Source organism: Accipiter gentilis, chromosome 4, assembly GCF_929443795.1.
Source record: "Accipiter gentilis chromosome 4, bAccGen1.1, whole genome shotgun sequence".
NCBI lineage: Eukaryota > Metazoa > Chordata > Aves > Accipitriformes > Accipitridae > Astur > Astur gentilis.
In genome coordinates, this window is record NC_064883.1 from 40,638,719 (window position 1) to 40,661,034 (window position 22,316).

The following is a 22,316-nucleotide window of genomic DNA, read 5'->3' on the forward strand; positions in this document are numbered from 1 at the left end:
CTGTTAACTTGTTCAGCGTGAAAGGCTATTACATCACACCCTGCTGCTGGCAAGGAGCCTGGGAACCAGGATATGTGCAGCAGGTCCTTCAGTTTGGCTCTTTCCAAAAAGCCATGCCACCTATCAGAGCTCCATAATCTAGCTGGCTGATTAAAGAGATTTAAATCTGATGAAGAGAACAGAAAAGTGTTCTTTGATTCTGATGCTGTCTTAAAAAAAAAAAAAAACAACAAAAAAAAACAACCATGCTGGGAAAAAAGGAATCCAGTCTGCAAATGTACAAGAACTCCCTATTTCAGCATTCATGTGGTTTAAGGCTATATATTAGAGTGCCAAGACATCACTGTGATTCAGCTTTGATTTACACCACAGTAAACTGATCACATGAACCAGAAACGCTGTCATTTACCAGTGAAGAAAGCTCTTGCAGCGTTGTTATGTCCAGGCTAGTTTTAAGTGCCTTAATACCAGCACTCCTTTTGGGAGACAGACCTGTTCTCTACTAGATCCTATGGGCTGTAACAAGCTATCATTGTTTAAACATTTCTCTCTACTGGAACTGTTGCTGTACACGTGAAAGTGTGTTTAATGTAAAAATGGTATATATTTGTCCAACAGTTGGCATGTATATAATTAGTTGCAAACTTAGTAAAGGAATAAGTGATGAACTATGTAACAATTACATACAATATTAAAGGAAAAATGTTTTGAGCCCACCTGATTTGATTTCAGTCTCCTTTGACAGAGCATCACAGTAGCTCCACTGAATTGAATATAGGCTCACAGGAGAATTATTCAATATGGTTATAAAGTCTGTAGTGTGATTCAGTGGGACATAAAGAAGAAATGAACCAGTAAACTCCTTTGGAACTAAACATCACAAAAATAGAAAGCTTCAGCTATACCACACTACTTCTCTTAATTACAGCTCCCATTTTAGTAATACTCTGTTTTCCTGCTTCACCTTCTCCCTATTAGTCATATCTTTTGTATCACATTTGGTATTCTCCTTCCTTTTTAGTATTTAAAATATGCAACAAAAGTCTTACTATCCATTTTCTACTGGTTAATTTGTTTTTTTTAAAGCTACTTATTTGGTTTAGAAGAAAAAATGTCCAGTCATGCCCTCCTGAAACATTGGTTTCCGAATGTATTTGTATTCTCATTTTGCAGTGTTCAGATTCGTGGCAATCAGTCTTAGGATGCAGAGAAATTGTACTGCATAAAGATGATTTTTTTCTGCCCTAAGGAAATGTGTGTCTGTGTCAGCCTGTGGCTTTTTCTGCAGCCACAGAGATAATTTGATCAACTATCTATGGATTCACTCAGTGGACAATTTATTTTAATGGCATAAAGTCCTACAACTCCTGTACCTCCCAGTCCTAGATCAAAAGGAGAAAGGCTAGGTGGAAAAGATGAATAGCCAGAATGCTGAGTCCAATCAATTCCCAGCTGCTTTGCCAGCTCTCATAAGGCTATAAGTAGCTAAGGCAATTAAAACTAGAGCATCTATGAGTCTTTTTTAAGATACACATTGGCCAAAATCATGACCCCAGCATCCCGAAGACAGAGTTAGTGGCTTAAAGCTAAGTTACTCTTATCACCATAAGTCCTGCACGATGCATGGTATAAAAAGGCTAAACCTAGGGATCTGGCCTCATGTGTCTACATAAATAGATATCTTTTGAATAAGTAACATGACGTAAAGAGGGTGCTTTAAGTTTGACAGCCTGGTTTTACCCATTGAACTGATTTCTTATGGCACAGTTTATTTCTGAATTTTAGACTTGTTGATTTAATAAGCATCCTGTTATTTTGCTAGAAGATTGAAACTTCTCGTAAGAGTAAGCTCTATTAGTGATTACAAGCCAGATACATACTCTCTGATTTAATGTAAAGCTGCAGCTTAATATAGGATCGCTGACAATTTCTTACCAGCTATATCTGGGCAATTTTGGAACACAAAAATTATTTACCATCTAGGCTGTTTATTCACAAGGCAGTAGTGATTAGGAGAATGGAGGAAAGATGCACAGTTTTGAACCTGTTCTGTTGCACCATGCCTGCTTATGTATTGGGCTACAGTGAAAATACAGCTAAGAATAAGCAAAAAATGCTTATGGAAGGGAACTCTACGAATTCCTCGCCATCTTCATCTCTCTTAGCCTGGTTTTGTCTGTATTGTATTTTTAGATACACTGACTTTAATGGCTAACAGAGCTTTAAAGAATGTAAAAAGCTGGCTGATACCAAAAGGAAATGGACTACGTAAAGCAGTGATACTCCTTTCTCACTTCCTCACAATGTTCCCCAGTCCCCTCCTCTGACTGGATGAAATAAACTGTTGAAGTTCAGAGAAATAAAGGGGACATCACAAACAACACTTGCTTCTGTACGGCTTCTTGCCTCCAGCTTTCATATTTTATAGTGTCACTACCTGCTTGTGCATGAGGAGAGCAATACAGCTCTTTAAAAATACAGCTTGTGTCGGTGGTTTTTTTTTTTAAGATCACAATCAAGCAAGTTTGGCCATTTGAAAGTCAGCTGCATGGGCTGCTGACTCAGAAGAGGACTAGATACCATCTTGGCAGCAGCTTGGAAAAATGTTTCCATTGTGCTAGTGAAATGAATGCAAAATATTTATTCTTTGAGCTTGTTCACAACAGCACTCTCAGCTGGAACTGAGGGTGGGGCCATGTGGAAGACATTTGTAGGAAGACAATAATGATTTGTACAGTGCCCAAGGTAGGCATAATCTTATTTTATGATTAACAAAGGACAAGGCTCCTACCATATGGGGCTTATAAGCTGAAGTGTAAACCGGTGAAGTAATCAACAGAGAATAAAAGAGAAAAGGTAACGGAGGCAGAATGTCAGCAGAAGAGGAGGAGGGGGCAGAATTCAAGAGAGGAGGTTTTAATTTAGTCTTTTTGCATGTTTAGGGTTACAGTAAATTGCCAGTGATAAGGTTAATACCTTAGACTTTTGAAATTTTTATCTGTCATACTTTTCACTTACAACTGCACAAGCCAGGGCATCTGCAGTATGTAGAAAGTCTTCTTCATTGTACCTTAGAACAAAAAGTTACTAATTGCTATTTTGTGGTATATGAGCACATATGATTCAGGCAGAAAAATAAACATGATTCTTGCCTTGAGGACCTTATTGTCCAAGAGCCTGATCTAGCAAAACAGGCCAGGCAAATTCTAAAACCATAAGAAAGCATTGGCTTAAACAGGATTGTTCCTAAGCACTACTTCCAGTATATGCTTGCAGAATAGATTTTAAGTGTAGCCATAAGATAGCTAGCAATGACAGAAGGCATTGAAGAAAGGTAACCTGAAGGTTACAGCACTGAGTTTGGTTGAGGTTGCTATGTATTTATGTTGCTGAATCTCAGGTGCTGTTTTGTTTTGGTTAATGTCAGTGTGATGATGGCCTTGATCCAGGAAAGCACTTAAATGTGTGCTTAATTTTAAGTATATTGGTAGTCCTGCTGGAGTCAACAGTACTACAGCACTTAAAGCTATGTGCCTGCCAAGTCACATTGCTGGATCAGTGTCTGTGTACAATTTTTATTGTCTATTAAAACACTTACGAATGACTAGCAGAAGTACTGAAGATGAGAAAGGAAGCTGATGGACAGACAGAAGATGAAAAAAAGAGTTGGGGAAAACATTAAAGGTTCAGAAAAGACTAAGTGAGGGAAAGAGCTTGGGTATCAGAAGAGAGCTCCTGGCGACAATCGAAAATAGCTAATCACTGAGTGGCAGGGAGAGCAGCAGGTGCAAGATCGCTATCTGCCTGCTGTTGTGTGTTTGGCCTTTCAAGCTTTGGGTGTTGGGATTGTATTTACTTGGAAACATTCGTGGTGTGTACTACCTCGGGATCCAGCTCCTTACATAAATGGAAACAGCTATTGATGAAGACATGGCTTATGAAAGAAGACAAAAGATTCCTCTCCTACCCCTTTCCCTTAAGCATGCTGATAATGACCGCATAAGAGTACATCCCAACAGACCTCTTGCACACAAGGACAGGATGCTGCCAACGCTGATTTCTTAGGGAGCACTGTGAGGAATAGTTTCCACGGAGAGTGCACAACTTTCTGTCCTGGAATATGTCTTCAGAAAAAGACAGCAAAATGCCACCAAGCATGGCTATGGTACAGAAGGACATAATACAAACTGGTCACCAAGTAGTTTCTTCCATCATCCAAGATTTTACAGGTACAGAGGTTATATTTTAAAGAAAAGGATGCCTTCCTCAACCTTCCTTCTTTTTCTCATGGACTCAAGCATTTAGCTGTCACTGTTTTAGAGAAGAAATCTTAGAATTCAAAGAGCGTTTCAGTTGCAAAGTCATTAAGGAAAGCAAGAGTTTAAAAAGGAGAGTAATATAGTGCCAGTAGCTGGGAATGCTTTGGAGATCAGAGAGAGCTGGCTGCCACCATCTGCCTTAGCAGAGATCACTCCTGCAACTCTAAGTCACTTGGTCTCCCAGTGCCTCAGTTTCCCATTTATAAAAAATGGGGTTATACTACTCTAAGTCAAAGCAATGTTATGATGATAAATACATAAAAGTTCTACCGAACTCAGATATTTTTAGAACAGGAGCTGCAACTGGCTTCAGAGAAGTTAACCACAGAGAGCATATGTTGTATTTAAAGTTTGTAGCAACAAGCTTTTACACTGCAGACTGTAATTGTGTATAGGAACCTATCATGTTTTCAGAGCACATCAAGATTTACACAAAAGATCACTGTAAAGTAGGATGCTCTTCTGAGCCCTAGGGCAGCATGTCAAGAAATCATTTCAGCTTTTTGCAGACATTTAACTACAGACTGAATCTGCATCTAAGCTTACATGCTTGTGAACCTAGTGTTTGCCATATCCACGCTATAAGTATCCACTGCCTGTGAATATGCTTTTGTATCCACACCTCCACAAGCTCTGCAGTAACATAAGCATGGTGGCAGGCTTGCTGGAGGTGTATCCCTGGTCCTTAGCATGGAACTAATTTGGATTTTTTAAAATTCTAGTTCCTAGAATACAAGGAAAAGCCTTACCAGTATTTCCATGTCTCTTTATGATGTTGTTCTTAGTCATAAAACATTTAGCTCAGACACTTGATATGCTTCTTTTTTAACACAGTCCTTGCTTCCTTACTTCCAGATGATGTCAAACCACAGAATCAGTACAGAGGACGATCTGGTTTCACCTGTAGTGTACCTGAAATGATGGAAGGATACAGTTAAGAGGCTGTCAAAAGGGAAAGTATGCATGACAGAAGGAAGTATCCATTGCATGTTGCTGTCATTGCAGATTTCCTTTGTGCATAATGATGAAAAAGAAGCAGTGCACAAAAATTAGGCCTGGAGTGATCAGCAGTAGATCTGAAAGTAATTCAGGAAGAGGGTTATGCTCCTCAAGCTAAACAGATTCAGTGCCATCTGAAAACCAGCTTTTTGACAAAAATTAATTTGGAGATTACAGGTCAACCATAGGCTCTGTGTTGAAGGAAGTTTATTAATATATTGGTTTGTCTACACATAAGAGTAGTTACCTTGATATAATAGACTTCACAAGTTTTAATGGGGCCACTGATGGCACTCATGCCTGGAGTTTGTCAGCTGTGGGCTAGGCTTGAAATCTAATGTAAACACACAAGGCCCGAGTGCTACGAGGAAGTCCTTCTTAGGTGTTTAAAGTCCTCCTAGAACTGCACTGAAAAATACTTCATTATCTTTGCCTGCCTCTTTGATATAGCTTTCAAATACTCCTTCTGGAGTCCTATAGAGTATTGAGATCCTCAGTCATGATAAGCTCTGCAGAAAGTGGCCATCTATAGTGCAGCTCATTTGCTCCATGTTTAGCTTGCAGTTACCTGCTTCTTAGTGCTGTTCATGCCACAGAGTGAATTATTTGTTCAGTCCAGGTCTATGTAAATTTCTTGAAGAAGTTTTATTGAGATTATGAGTGATTCAGCTCTGAGCTGAAGGTTGTCTCTATTTTTCAGTAAACCACCCTTGTAATTCTGACCTACATCATCCTGCTAACATCTAGGCTCAATAGATCTGCTTCCAGCCTTTCAAAACTGCTGATGATCATGAAAATTACATCTTAATGGTAGGCTACTAATAGGTTACTAGAATTTTGCATAGTTTACTGAAGCCTGAAGTAGCAATTAACTTCAGGCTTTGTTAGGGTAAAGGTGTTTCATTTTAAGTTTAAGAAATAGCATCATTGAAAGCTGGTGTAGTAAGTGTTTGCACAGTGAAGTCACTATCCATGACCGAGGCTTTGAAATACAACACTAAAATGAAGAAAGCGAAATGGTGTATAGTAAATGTGTTTGTTTAAATCAGATTTGGCTCTGAGTATTTTTTTTTAAATTTGTTATTCTCAGTGGCCTCTCTTCTGCAGATTACTCATCAGTACTCTGGCCTCAATCCAGCTAAAGTACTTAAGTAAGTAAGTGCTTAACTTTAACTAACACAAATAATTCTGTATTCAATGACAGTGAATGCAGACCCATGAAAATATGAGCTCACACTTACTCTTCTTTTCCATTCACTTTAAATTAGTGGATGCTTACCTGTTTTCTACCATCTGTTCTTTGGGGCTTTTTAAAGTCATAATAAAATATCTACTGTCATCATGCTTATCACCTGATTACAGCAGCTCTCTTTGGCAATAATTTCCCCTTGCCCTTAACCGTGGCCCTCAGTTTGATAATAGCTACATCCTATTTCAGAAAGACTAAGGACCACTCAAGCATATGTGTGAAAACAGCTAAAGTATATCTTTTTGAGCATATATGATAACAAACTTTTAAGACAAGAACACTTAAAAACTCTGGAATAGATTAAAACTAAGTGGCATCCCTGTGTTTGCAGAATCTGGTAGCACACTTGTAACATCAGTCTACTAGCTCAGGTTAGTTCCTCACAAGTACGTAACTTTTCTGAACTTTGTGTTCAAAAGGGCAGAATTTAAATTGGGCTGTTTGATGAATAACGTGTCATGCTGATAATATTGATTCAGACTCCACCTATATTCTACGTGAGTAATCTGAGGAATGAATATTGGCCACAAAGGCTTATGTAGAGAATGCCTCTGATACTCTTGACTCAAAACTCTGCCTTACCTGAGTTGCAGAGTGATACAGGATCAGACACACAGCTAGAGATTAGAGGTTATGTAAACAAATCCTGCCTCTTCTCCACTTCTGCCTTGACTACTCTGTAAGAATTTAGCTGGAGATCTAGACAATTCCTTGGTCTTTTACTTCCTTTGAAGTTTAATTTTTAGAAGTGCTTAACTCTACTGTCATTGGTATCTTTTTTTTTCCTTAAAGCTAGGTGCTGCAGGACACTGTTCATGTGTAAGATAGGTTCTTTGTTTCTGGTGTTAGATCAAAGGAAGTTTTGTAAATCTCTCCTGTTTCTCAATTAAGTCAGTGACAGAACTCACTGGGATTAAACTGCAAATTCATTTCCACACAGATATATTTAGGAAGGGCTCTCCACTGAAATGTGAAATCACTCTGCACATTCAGTTCACATGTCTTCAGGGTAAACAGATTTCAACACTCAGTACTGTAACTGCAGTGAAGATTTAGTACAAATGCAAGTTGTCAATTTCATCATCTTTCCTAGTGCTGAATGCACTCCTATTTTCCTTTTTTTTTTTTTTTTTTTTCCTTTAGGATTTGGCTAAATTTGATTGTTGTTCCATTTATATTATCTATTTAAATGGTAGAAACTACAATTCCTGGACAACTGCTCTGTTCATTCTGAGCTTTTCGAGATAAGGAGAATTTTGTATCAGAACCAGGCCCAGAGCTTTTCACTGGGACTGACCATGTTCTCTAACCACCTGATAGACTCAGGGACTGCCACCCCACAGTCAGCCTTTTCACCATGCAGTTAGCATTTTTAAATACAGAAGGGATCCGAGATGGGACCCTAATCTCAGCCTCACCAATTCTAGTGTTCTAGTGATATCACTGGTATCAGTTATCACACTCTAGCAGAAAACAAGTAGGAGTTTAATTTACAGTTTAACCAGCAGATAAAACCTTTTTTTCTAATAACTTCTGTCTTTTTCCACTTCATGAACCAGACTAAATTAAACCAAAAATAAGCAGTAAGTGTTTTAAATTAATTTTGCACAGATTGCAACAGAATAAGCATATCTATGACATATCTAAGTTGTTCATTGACAGCTCATCAGAAGAAGACCTGTTAACTACTTGAGTTGTATAGAACTGTAATTGTAATAAGGAGCACTAGCAAATGGTGGGAAAATTACCATTTGTAGTTTACTCTTGCATTCAAAATGGGTTTGCCCTGATTTGCATTTAGATGGGAATTCCTTCTTGTTGCTCTTCAATCCATTAGGTTTTATAAGGTAAGTAGCTTTTTTTTCTTCTGAAGTACTTCAAAGGGCATTCAGTTTTACTGCTGAACTATGAGCTGTGCAGATGGCATCCCTAGCATATCGGTATTAAGCCTTCATTAATCAGAATGAAAGGAAGAGTAGAAAAGTCAGGAAAAGCTTTCAGAAAGGCAGCCTTGAATTTACCTGGAAATGCCTATTTCTAAATAAAGCATGGGTAAAGTTTTTGTTGCAATGCTTGAGTAAGCTGTTCCACACAGACTTGTCATTTGCAGCAGCATTTCTTTTCTTAGGTTGCTCTTTCTACTCCTACCCAGTCATCAAAGATGAATACATCTTTATTATTATTCAAACAATATTTGCTTTAGAATTTTTCTAATTTAGAATTAAGACTACTTGTTTGGGGGGGAGCGCAAAGCAAATTTACATTTGTATTAGATTGTTAGTAAACTGGCTTTTGTACAAAACTTACGTATAATGACTTCTCATTGAATTATCATACTAAGACTAAATATATTTTTCTAAAGTTTGGACAAAAATAGAAACAAAAGAAAGTAAGTCTGGAAAGGACATTAAAAATTCATTTTCCCCCACAGCACAATCAACTATATGTAAATAATTCCCAACATATTTTTTTTTTTCAAGCTGTTGCTAAAAACCTCCCGTGACAGAGATTTTACAGTTTTTTCAGCAAAGCGTGCTGGTGCTTCACTGCTGTTATGTTCAGAAAGTTCTCCCAAAGTCCAGCCTAAGACTTCCTTGCTAAAGGCTAAGTAGATAACTACTTATCCCATAACCAGTGGACCCAGAAGATAGTTTATCACTTTCCTTCTTGCAAAACCATGGTATTTGGAGACTTATTACATTTTCCTTCAGTCCTCTTTTTTTTTTTTTTTCCTAGACTAAGAAACTGGGAGGTTTTCAAGTCCTTCTTTACAGGTCATGTTTTCTGAACTCCTAGTTCATTGTTGTTGCTTTTCCTTGGACTCTCTTGGTTCATTCTTGAGTTCAGTGCCCAAAACTCAATGCAGTATCCCAGCTGGCATCTAACCAGGGAATGAGTAGAACAGATTCTCCATGTCTTACCTATAACACATTTGTAGACAGTGTGATTTTTCTTCCAAGAATCTGACATTGTGTTTCATTCTCAGGTCTTTTGCTTGCATGACTGCTGCAAGCCAATCCTTTCCCATTTTATTTTTGCATTTGATTATTGTGTAACGCGCTCTACTTACCCATATCAAAGTGCATCCTGTTTTTCAAAGCATTGCAGCAATTCTCAAGATCATTTTAAGTTCTAAGGCTATCCCTAAAAGAGCAGCATCTCTCACCATTGAGCCATTTGAAAATATGATCAGGTTATTCATTATTCCTTCATCAGATCATCAGTGAAAACACTAAATAATATTAGATAGAACACAGACCTCTGTGGAACCCTCTCTTAAACACTTCAAGTTAGATAAAGAAATCTTACTACCTTCCCTGTGAATATTGTTGTGACCTTTAACAGTCATTTCATCTAGACTATCATCTGGCTTGCTTGCATGAGTGTCATCCAAGATAGTGTCAAAAGTCCTGTTAACTCCTGCTGCATCTGCTTACCACAAGACTTCTGACCTGTTATCAAAGTGACAGATTGGCTTGGTATTGTTTATACATGTTGGCGCTGTTACTGGTGATTTTTCTTTCCTCTAACTACTTAAAATGGGTGTATTTGTTCTCTTATTCATCTTAGAATCAAAGTTACCCTGAGTAGTTTATAGTTTCTTGGCTCCCTCCCCAAACCTTCCCTTACAGATAGTTATGCTAAGCAGAATGAACCTGACCGAATGGAGATGTAGACATCTAGTCAGTACAGTGACTGCAAATCATTTTATGCTAAGTAGTTGTCTATAACAGACCATGTGAATGATGTCCTAGAAATGTTTGTTTCTCCACTGGTTGCAAAAGCAGCAACCTACGGTAACTCATTCAATATGAAAAGCTACACAGTAGGTGTCGTTCAAAGCATTTTGATATAGCTGGTCTGATGACTGCCACTGATAGATCCCTATCCCAACAGATGCATTCCTGCTAATTCAGGGAGACAAGATGGCAGGAAACTACATCAAAAATAACTTTCTGCTGATGTTAATTGTTGTTCATAACCCTGAACCGTCCCAACAATTTAAATACTTAGTGTGTTCTTATGGAAATAATGGGATTCCTTCAACAGGACATAGGACTAAAAGGACTTCTAGATTATCAAATAAGTTTTAACATATTCATTATAACTGCACATATAATTTACAGGGCTGATTTTACTTCTGCAGGTTATTAGTCACTCCCTTTACCCTAGCAAGCTAAAGAAAACAGTCAGAGACAAAGTAAGCAGTTACCTATTAAAATTTATGTTCTAGCCTTCCCAGAAGTCCTAAAACTTCTTTTGTTTACATCCACCTTTTTATGACTTTTGCTGTTGTATCAACCTTGAGTTGTTTTACTTTGCCTCTACAAAGGTTGCTGGCACTGCTGTATTAAGCTTCTGTATTAGTGTTATGTTGTAGGTCTATGGGTTTTGGCATAAGTAATGTCCTTGTAAAAAAATGAACTGAAACCTGGCGAAGAAGAAATATATTGAAGCAGTTTTGGTTTTGCATATATTTCTCTTCTAAACTTTTATATATAAAATTTATTTTGCTTAGCAGTATTTAGTATATGAAGTATGTACTGTCTTGTCACATTGGGTATCTCAAACAGTTAAAATGGGTTACCTGACACACTCTTGATAGCGAACATTTAAACCATAATCTAGACAAATGCCTTAGTCATAGTAAGTAGAAACCTCTTGTGGCAGTAGAACTAATAGTCACAATAAACAGATATTGAAATGTTACAATATATAATATCATCTTCGTGAGAAATATAGGTCCTTTGAAGGACAGATCTTTTCCCTATCTTTAACCAGTAATCCTTTTGTAAAATGGCAGGCAGAGTTTGTAGAAAGAGGTAATACCTGGGACTGTTAAAAATATCTGCTAATTTGTCTAATGCTGTAGTAGTTCATAATGAACAAGACAGTGTTTTCACCATTGATTTAAGCTGACTTAAGAGTGGGTTGTTTCCAGAAGGTGTGGTCCCACTGTCACTCCTGCCCTTGATGCTCCTTGTGCAGGTGCTAGCTGATACAACTGCACAGTGAGTTGGATCAGGAACTGATCTGGATAAAAAACAATCTTTTATTTTAGTCCCTTTGTTTTTCAGCTGCATCAGTTTCCTGTTCTGATTCACTGCGTTGCCTACAAACCACAAGGATCTAGAATGCAAAGCAAGGAGCAAAATGAACGCCATGACCAGCAGCTTGTTCCAAAATTGGTTTAAACAAATTGTGAGGCTGCAGGCAGAATGAAGGATGGAGTTTCAGCCTTTTGTTCTCTATTTCCTTTGGGGTTTTTTGAGCAGTGTGGATGTTACAACATAGCTATAATGTTTCCATTACAAATCTCTGTTACATATTAAATTACTGCCTTTACATTATCCTGAGTTTCTCATAGTACTCTTGGTCTGAACGTAGATACTGCCACTGTAAACCCCTGATCTTGCAGTAAACTTGGAGGGTCACAGTGCAGTGTATCTCATTGCATGAAATAGGCTTAACTGACTTACTTCTTATAAACATATCCATGTTTTGTAGCAGGTGAAATGCAACGTGCACCTTTGAAAACTCAGTGTCACTTCCAGCTACAAACAACCTTGGAGTTGTACTTCCTCATGGCTGGTGCTTACTAAATAATTATGGGGAGTAAATACTTGCTGTTTTAAGAAAATAAACAAAATCATGACAGTTATTTCCAATCAAATATGTCATCTTACTCTTCTCTTGGTTAGCAAAAGAGGTTAAAACCTCTTATCAGTATCAAGGTACATGATAAGGAAGATAAATTATTTAGAGCTTTTAAAGATACCTCCCAGAGATAATTAAAAGCTTCCAAAGCATTTTAATTAGTAGGCTGAAAGTACTATAAATTAATATGAACTGCTTTGATATCTTCTGTGGCTAGTCAGTTGAGACTATTTATTGAATCCTAGCAGACTTTTAAAAATACAACTAGGAATGAAATATTTCAGGATTTTCTTTCCAAAAGACCTTTACAGTAAAGAAAAACTGGATATTGTTAACTTTGTCTATCCTTAAAAGTGTTCCGAGAAAGAGGCAGCTTGGGAAAAAGAAGCTGTCACTAGTGGTCAGCTTCCTTGCTTGAAACGTCTCTGGACTTGAGAAATGACAGACCGCTTTCTGTTTTCCCATAATTTTAGGCTCTCTCTTCCTATCATAGCTTTAGTTCTAATTATCTTTCATACTTTCCTATGTTAAATGCACATTACTGTGCTATCCCAGATCTATTCAACCTTCCCTCCTTGAAGGACTTACTGAACTTTCGAAGCTTGAACCTTTCCTTAGGGACCAATAGATTTTAAATGTTCTCTAATGGGTCCTGTGACTCCTTTGGAGCACCGTGCATGCATGTCTGCCCACAAGAACTGTTGCCATTGCCAAAGAAAGAATCTGTTTATCCACGTCTACAGCATCCATGTGTGAACTGGTCCTGCTGGGCTTCCTAAACAGTCAGTGGGGACCTATTCATTATACTTAGGGAAGCCTAGCTATAGCTTACCACAATCTAAATGATGAATCTGTTCCAAATATTTCCTTATTTCCATTGATTCTGCTGTAGCCTGGCTTAGAAGCTCAGATGCAGACTCGTAAAGCTGGGTGCAATAGTTCCCATTCTTTCCTCCCACGGAGCAAACTCCATCCTTCAGCCACTGTTAACAGCAAGTGGTTTGGGCTGTCAGCATTATGTGCTCAGGTGCTGGAGGGCAAGCTCAGGGAGGCAGGCCATCTCACACCCAGCGCGGTCGAGAACAGCTCCGAAACTGTCACTACTGCTTGTAGCGACGGCAATGGCGGGGCAGTCGCTCTTTTTTTTTTTTTTTTTCCTTCTTCTTCAAGAGTGATTTTTGAAGTAGGATCACCTTGTCTGATCTGCAGCACAATGTAAACTAGAATTTCACTCACTAGTCCCTGGGTCAAGTCCCCCCTAACTTCTGGCTGAGCTGCAGCACGTCATGAGGAGGGCGCTCAGCCGCAAGGCCGCCTCCCTCCTCCTCAGGCGGCTGCTCCGAGCGTTAGCGGCCAGCTTTGATGGAGCCGCGCGACTTACACAGAAGATGCCGACATTCGGGCTAATCTTGAATTGTAACTTCTCGAGCGTTTCAAATGGAAACGAGCGCGTCTGTTCCCGGAGCGGGTACCTCGGCATGGCGGCTCGGCCCAGTGCGGGAGCTCCCTGTCACACACGGGGGAAACCCCCTCAACACCCCACCCCCCCAAACCCCCCCGGAGGGCAGTGGAACTGCCGGCTTCCCCGCTGCTGCCTTGCAGGTGAACGCGCGGGACCATACCAACCGCGTCTCGCGAGGGGGGGAGGAGGGCTTTCCTCCCCTCCGCCTCCTCTTGCACGGCTCTACTCCGAAGCAGCCAGGCGAGCAGCCGAGCCTGCAGAGCGGGCTGCGAAAGGCGGTTGGCCTGGCAGAGCTCTTGGGACAGTAATCCTCTCCCTCCTCCCCCTCCCTTTTTGCGCGCGGAAGTGGTAGTTACCGTCCCCTCCCGCTGCTAACCAACGGGCTCGACTGCAGCAAAACGGAACGTACCAAGCCCTCCACCGGGGGGGGGGGGCCGGGGGAGAGGCGGCGGCGAGGTGTGGCGGGAAGCGCTGTCCTGCGAAAGGGCGTCCGGCCTCCCTGCGGGCCTCACGGCCGCCAGCGGCCGCTGCCTCCGTGCGGGGGAGAGGCGGCGCCCTCCGGGGGGCACGGCGGCGGGGACCCCGGGGGCCGCAGGGTTAATGGGCTGGGCGCAGCCGCCGCGAAAGGGGGAGGAAGGGCGAGTCCCGGTTCCTCCCCCCTCAGTGCGTGTGGGGTGTGTGTGGTGGGGGGGGGGGGGGGGGTGCGTGAGAGGCAGCCCACACCGAGACGTGCGTGTGTGGGAGGCCGAGGGGGCAGCAGCAGCCGCCGCCGCCGTCGCCCGGCCTCAGCGCCCGTCCCGCCTTCCCCTCTTCTCCTCAGCGCTCGGCGGGAACCGCGCCAGCCGCCCCCTCAGCGCCGCCACTCCCCTCCGCCGCGCCGGGCTGTTCCGATGCCGCCGCGGGGCCGGTGAGTCCGCGCCTGGATGCTCATCTCCTTCTCCTCTCTTCCCTCCCGCAGGCGGCGGCGGCGGCGGCAGCGGCGGCTCCGGCTCCCTCTCAGCTCCCGGCCGCCTCCGAAGGGATGCTGGAGAAACTAGAGCTCGAAGATGAAGGTAAAAATTCAAGGAAAGGGGGGCCCGGGGGGGGGGGGGGCGGGTCGGTGGACACCCGCACGCCCAGCGGGGGTCTGGGCAGGGGGAGGGGAGCGGGGTATCCCCGACGAGGAGCCCGCCGCGGGAAGGGGGTTGCGCCGTGCCCGGGCCGGCCGCGGTGCCGCCGCCCGCGCTGGCCGTGTCCTTGCGGGGCGGGTCGCAACCTTCCCTTCCCTTGCCTTCCCCTCCCCTCCCCTCCATTCCCGGCCCGATCCCTCTGCGGTGCTTTTGTCCCGGTGGCTGCAGCCCGGGCTGCGGCTGCAGCCCGACTCGCACGCCGCCTCGTAGCACATGCCTGCGCCTGCCGGGCCGCGGCCGCTTCGGCGGTGCGTGCTTTTCATCTGCAGTTCCAGTCAGCCGGAGTCCCTGGCACTGAGGGGAAGGCAACCTTCATGGCATCCCCTCCTCCTCCTCCTCCTCCCTGTAAAGCACTCATTCTCCTCGAATACGTCTGCGATACCAAATATAGACTTGGAGAGCGAGGTGCGAGCAGTGATGGAAAGCTTTTTCAACTAAAGCTTCTACTCCTTATGGACATGCATACATCTGTTTAAAGCAGACAGCTGTAAACTAAATTTTCCGTATGTGGCTGCCCTCTTACGTTGTTCTTTGCTGTCCTATTAAGAGCTGCGGTTTTAACGGAGTGTGGTGTTCTTGATAGGGGAACTCCTGGCAAGTTTTTCTATCTTGGAAGCACTAAACGGTGCTGTGGAGAAGCATGAATGTTTTTTCTCGAACTTGCGCAAAGCATTTGCTTACCTCTGAAAGATCTATATTGAGTATCTTGAGCTTTCATTTTCAGAAAGGATTAGATTAGTGGATGCAAATGTGGACGCATAGCTAATCACTATGCTCGGTGTTGTAAAGTGGCTAAGAATTTATGGGATATGTTTTTCCGTAGTTGGTAACTGCTATTGTAAAATATGGGACAAATATTTAAGGAAAACTTTGAAAATAGTAGGCTGAGTCATTCTGTGAAAAGAAATTTTAAGCCAGCGTGTTAATAAGCCAGCTTCTTGGTTACTAGCATGCTTGGTTACAGTTGTGGGACTGGTCTGAAAAAGTAACACCTTTTATTTTAAGCTTTCTGTGTGTGAGAAAAAGAAGCTCTTAACAATTGGATTCTTTAAGCTTTTTTTTTTTTTAGGAGTCCAGACAGAGTTTGAATTGCAATGAAATACTTGCGCCTTTGTGAATCTTGAACATTAAATATGAATATTTGGTGCAAGGGGTTTGTTGCTAACTTGTAGCTTTTTTTCCTCACCCTGTTTAACTATTTTTTGTGAGGCCTTCATTTTATGCTCATGGAGAGTTGGAAAGTTACTGACTTAAGTATTTATTTTTTTATGTAAAGCTTGTGACTGTCAAATAGGAGATCCTAAAACCTGCTGAATCACTAATAGTTAAGCCATTTTAAAAGCTATTTTAAACATCTTATAAATTTAGATATCTGAAAAGGATGTCTAGTTTAAAAAAAAACACAACGACTTAGTTTTGAAATAGCTTTGCAGTTTTAACAGTGTAACATAGTGTTATTTGGAGACACTTGAGTAGGCTGAATATCTCTGTGTCTTGGGTTATCTTATTGCAGTGTTCTCTGAGTTCTTCGGAAAGTTTGGTAATTTTTAAATATATTTTTCCCTAGCTCTCAAGCTTCTGTTTCACTTTGTCTCTTAATTCATTTAGCTTTAAAACTAAGGCTTTGTCTGTGGGTACTCAGGGTGGGTGGGCGAGAGCAGTTCAGGGATCTGTCAAAAGATAATGCCAAATAGCAAACCTGTGACCAGTTTAAAGTAGTATGTGAATTTTGAAAGGAAGCAGTTGCTTTACTAGCCTTTCAGACTTAATGAAAACCTAGTTCTATGTCTAATTTTAAAGCCAAGTGGAAAGGATGTAGAATGCTGTATTCAGAAGGTAAGATGTAAGTAAAATTAAGAGTGTGAATGTCAGACAAAAACTTACTGTCCAGACTGCTTCTATATGAGGAAGCCTATAGAAGAAGAATCATAGAAAAGTAAGATGCAGATGGAAATGCGGCAGCTTAGTTGCAATACATATTTTATGACCTAAATTTTTGCACTAGTTGCTGTAGTTGTATTTGTGCTAATATTGGGGGTGGGGGAGTAAAATGACATCTGACAGTGTTCACTTTTTTGTTGGATGGCAAGTCCTAAGGGCTCAGGAGTTGAGAAACTTATTTGAAATCTTGATACAATTTCATTAAGTGGCTGTAGCCACACTGTAACGGATGACCTTTTGCCAAAGTCTCTCCACTGATAACCTAAAATTGTGAGTTAAATGAGAGATTTGAAACTTGTTTTGGAACTGCTTTCCTGACTGCCTCTACTTTTGAGTATTTGCTCTTGCTAGCTTTCCAGTTTCTGTATCCATCAACAGTTGCTAACTATCTTGTATGTCAAATCATGCTGCAGTTTTCTTGAAACAGAGAGCTTAATAAAAAGAGCTGAAAAATGAGGCTCAGTGTGTGCACCGAATGCCATTCAGCATGCTGAAATGAATTTTTGTTTGTCACTCTCCTCAAAGGTTACACAAATGAGAATGTGAAAGAACAGAAGGCGTTCGTTTAATTTGGATTCTAATCAGGAGGGTTAAATTGAAAAAATGGTACTAGAAAGATTTATAGTCCCAGTAGTACCATAATGAAATATACAGAGTTTAGCCTGATGATATGATTTTTAAATTAAATGGTATTGTCAGCTGAAGGACAATTTTGTTCATTATATGCGTTAAATACAAAGAATGTATATAAACTATTTTGTACATAATTAGCATGGGCAGTATTAGACATCATGTTATTGTCGCAGAAAGAAGTGCTGGTCATCTTTTTGGTTTAAAACATCTTTACTTCATATATCTGGCTGGATTATCTAGGATCAGTGCAACTTCTTATTGGTGGGCCACTAGTTCTGTCTAGCATTAGCTTAATAATACTGCTCTTGTGATGTGTAAGAGCAAATCTTAGTGAGATGCTGTTGAACAGCATCAACTGCACTACAGCTGAAATAGGACCAGCTGAAATAGGACAGGCTGTAGGCTGATTATGTGCATAGAGGAGAAGGACTGGATAGGCCAGTGGATGTTTGTTTTATTCAGGACTCCCTAAAGGACATTTTTCCCAACAGCAGTCAGAGCAGGAAAGTAAAAACTGTCACATAAGAAGTTCAGAGTCTCTTTTTAACTGAAGGATGCTCTGTTTAAAAATAACCAGAAAAACTTATTAGAGTAAAATATTCTGAACTCATCCTGCTCGGTATTCCTTGGATGGGAGCGACCTACCTACGTCTCCTCAAAAAGTATGAAAGCTACCTGCTGATGGGTGCGGAGTTTCTCATTGTAGCCTGAAATAGATTAGTGCTGAGAGACCTCTCATGAATGTATATAAATGATCAAAAACTGGTTATCCTCATACATATTGTGGGTTTGCTTGTTCAGCTCTAGTGTTTGTGCAGTCATGTTGCTATATTAAGGTTGTTTTTATTTCTGATCGATGACAAGAGTAATTCTGGGTTTTATTTTATGGAGGATACGATGAGCTTGGAAAAAAGCAAGGAGAAATTATTCTGAAGATCTAATATGACAAAGAGCTTTAGCTAACAATTTACACTTACTAGCTTTAATTTGTTAAGCTAGAATTCCAGAAATGGTTGTGTTCCAACAGCTACCTGTGCTGTGAGAGGAGAAACTGGATTAGAGTAGCAAATGAGTAGCAAATGCATGCCTGTCAATTGTATTGATGTAATTGGTATAGTTTTAGCGTGTTATTTTGGAAACTAGTTTTGTTGCAAAGTTGGCTCTCATCCATGTTAATCTCTTCCATTTACTCAGCTTGGGTAATAAAGTAGTAGCTACTGGAAGCAGAACTAACTACTTTTCTCTAGCATCTGGTAACTCAGGCAATCTTTCCGAGGTGTTTTCTGCAGACAGAGTTAACTTAATTGCAGGGTTCTCCTGTGTCTGTGCTCAATTCCTAGTCTGGAAAAAAAATTCTGCAAAGTGCGTGCAGCAATTGTAGCATCAGCGTCATGGGACTGATGTGCTAGCTCTTCAATGCTCTACTTCCCTGGATTGTTGCAGAAAGCAGGATTTAGAGAGTTATTTGATAAACAGTTTGTGTTAGAGTGGAATCTCTCCTAGTAATGCTCTGGCCTTCATCTTGCTCGTCCTGTATCATCCATCTCTTCTGTCACATACTCGTTTCTGGCTGTCTCCTGAAAGAGACTTTCACCAGTAATTGCATCTCCTCTTAACTAATTGTTGTGTCTGGGGTCATTCCTTCCCTGCTCTACAGATTTTCTTGTTGTTTCTTGTTAAAAGTAGTTTATTATTGAGCTCTTCCTGTCTGCCAGCCTCCTGCTGTCAGCTGAATATCTGAATCATGGTATGAAAACAGATGTCACTTCGGGGCCAAAAATAGTTAAAAGAAGCTTGTAATAAAATGCATGTTAATGTACATACTAGATTTTGTTTAATTCTTAAGACTGAAGGATCAAGTGTTCAGGTTAGGATATAGTAAAGTTAAGGCATCCTTTTGCAACTGTAATTCATTTCTAATAAACATTCATTATGTGATTGTTAAAGCTGATGCTTTCTGGAGTACAGAAAGGGCATTTTGCCCACAAGATCTGCTTTGAGATATGAGGGTACTTGGTGATAGTGATACGGGATGTTTCACATGAACTTTTCCACAGCAGATGAGAATCCCAAGTGGACCTAGCAAGAAATTATTAAGCAGAGATGATAATTGGTATTAATAGACTTCATATGGTCTTAGAGTTTGGGATTATTTTCTCTTCCTGCTTTAGAGTTACTTTGTGGTGTGATATGAGGCACAGTAATAGATTCTAAAAAAAATCTTACTGAGTGCTTTTTGTCCTGGCTATCTGATCTGAAGTAATAGTGAACACTTGTATCTGAAAATATAGACAACTGCTTATTCCACTGAATTTACTCAGTTTATACTTTTCCATCCTTCAGCAACAAAGAGTATCAATGGGATGATGGGCTTTCCTGTGATGTACTTTCCAGAGTTAAAGAATAATGTATCTGGGGTATTCAAATGTTCAGCTTTATTAGTTTATGCAAGAAATTATGATTAATTACCCTGCTGTCCTAGGCAATCTCAGGTCCTTTGTCTGCCAGTTTACTATACAGTAACATCATAGATTTTTTTTTTTTTTTTTCTCCTGGAAATTTCCACCTTCAAAGTTGAAAGATGAAAATAATGTATAAAATGATAGGTAATTGAAAGTATAAAACAGTAATTGACCAGCGCAAAAGAAGCTATTGGGAGTTTTGTGGTCTTGGACAGAGACTGTTCCCACAATCCGCATGCACGTCTTTACCTTGTGCAAGTATTGCATGTGGTTCTTCTTGTCAGCCCAGTGCTTGCTGTCTCCAAGCAGTCCTAACTTTTCCTGCTCCTACATGAGGTAAAACTCCCTTATTCTTAACAAGGTGTTTAGTCTTACAATGAGGAAGGCTCTACTCTGTCTTGACTAGGAAATAAGCAGTTCATAGCAGCTAACGCATGCAGTCTTTCTCAGGAAACAAAATTTTTTAAGCCTTACCGATCTGGGAAGTGATGTTTTAGTACAGCAAAAAATATAGCTGTGTTACACAGGGCATGCTCTTAAAACTCTCTGCTTTGGGTCTTGGGGGATGCAGGAGCCTCTCAATGCAAAAGCTTTCATAAAATTTTAATGTGGTCAAAATATTTATTTTCTCTAACTTGTTCTTGGAAACAGTGAAACCATTCTAGCTGAGACTTCCTAGAAAAAAACTACGGAAAAATGCTTACCATGGCAATGAGTCCATGTAATTGCTTTGGCAAAGCTGCAAGCAGCTGAAAACAGTTTTACAGTAAGTGTTGGGGCTGATGGTGTCCAGGTAGTGTTGCACCTGCATGATTTGCAAACTTTATCTTCTGAGTGAAAGCCATTATTGGCCAGCAGCTATCTGTGAGAAATATTAAGACAACTTGGTATTTTCCTACACTTGAAAGACATTACTGCTTCAGATACATACATGTTAGTGTCTGGGCCAATGTGAAGTACTGTTTTACAGTAACCTTTACTAGCTTCTCTTGCTAGTGCTGTTGCTTTCACCTGCATTAGATGAGGGACAATGTCAACTCTGCTAATAACTTCCATGCAGAACTCCCTTGATGCAGAGGCTGTTTGGTTTGATAGTGGGCTATTGTGGTTGGTAAACAACAGCTTGATATAAGGTCAAAGACTTTGGACAGTATCATCTCAACTTCCAAGTGTCCCGAGAACCCCCTAATTTAGAGTACAGCATTGTGTGCTTGAGCAATGGTAGACGTGGAAGATGTGACAATGTCAGTGTTGCCTTTTAGATCACTACAAGATGCTGTTACTTGCCTGTGACTGCTTTGCTGAGCATTACCAGGATTGAGTAGGGTGACTATAGAGTCCTTTCCTCAAGAAACTTCTTAAGTGGTGGTCTGCAATGTTCTGTCTGATACACCTCTCCAATGCCTTGCATACTCAGGGAGGACAGTATAGATGAAACATTGGTATTGTCTTGGTAGTTTGATAAGCTCAACTGTTGAATTTGTCTGTTGTGGTCAAGTCAGTGCTCTTGGAAAACTTAGTGCCTTGGGGCATGACTGAGTACTAGATGTAGGTGACTTGGTTTAAACTGAAGTAATGCCAGTGTCACAGGAATGATAGAATATTTGTGTAAGTTGGCTCAATATAGCTGTTGCTAAACAATCATAAGAAGGCTTACTAATCATCTGCAACAGACATGACTGTCCTTTAAGATAGGACTTTTTGTGATGTGTCCTGTGTTTTTGATAACTTGATGGTGGATAATCACAGGGCTTTGTCTGTGGAGCCTTTCTTTAAGTCAGGTCACTTACATCAGCACTGCTTTTTGTTACGAGCTGTCTGCAGTTACTTTATTGATTTGAATATTTTGACTTCCAGAACTTACAACTATACTAGCATTGCATGGGTCTGGGGGGAAGCAGATTAAGACCAAAACATCTTAAGGAATGTAGCATTTCTAACATAAGTACAGGAGTTGTTGTTACTGTTTTTTGTAACAGTTCTTGCATCTTGAAACAAAATGTACCTCTCCATACTGAGACTGTTAGCATTTGGATGCATGTTGTGCGGGCTTTACTGTGGCTTCTCTGAGTAGAGAAGCCTGACAAAAGGAAAATCTGGGAGTTTAGGGGAAAATTCTTCTGTGGAAGGGTTGCACCAATGGCTAGGATTAACATGTAGCCAAAGCAGTTAATACAAATAAAAGCATAACTACGCTAGAGCAAAGTTGAATTTGACTTTTAGGTGTTCAGCTTGGCATCTAGACAGAGCTTTGGAAAGCTTAAATAACCCTATCCTTCTAAGAGTAAACCACATCTAAGAGGTTTTTGAATGTGATGTAGATATCTTCAAGGTAGCTTTTGAATAGTATTTGAATAAATCTAGCTTGGTTTTAGATTCTTTCCTCCTGTGCTGAATTTTATATTGATTTTGCTGTTTTATGTG

General features: G+C 40.6%; 1 protein-coding gene across 1 annotated transcript in view; it reads left to right on the plus strand.

The window, feature by feature from the left end:
* The window catches only part of PRKAG2 (protein kinase AMP-activated non-catalytic subunit gamma 2), a 226,409-nt gene that overhangs the window by 155,357 nt on the left and 48,736 nt on the right, over positions 1-22,316 (plus strand). The window contains exon 5 of the mRNA XM_049799132.1: positions 14,646-14,739. Coding sequence (XP_049655089.1) covers positions 14,646-14,739 — 94 coding nt within the window. The remainder of the gene's footprint in view (positions 1-14,645; positions 14,740-22,316) is intronic.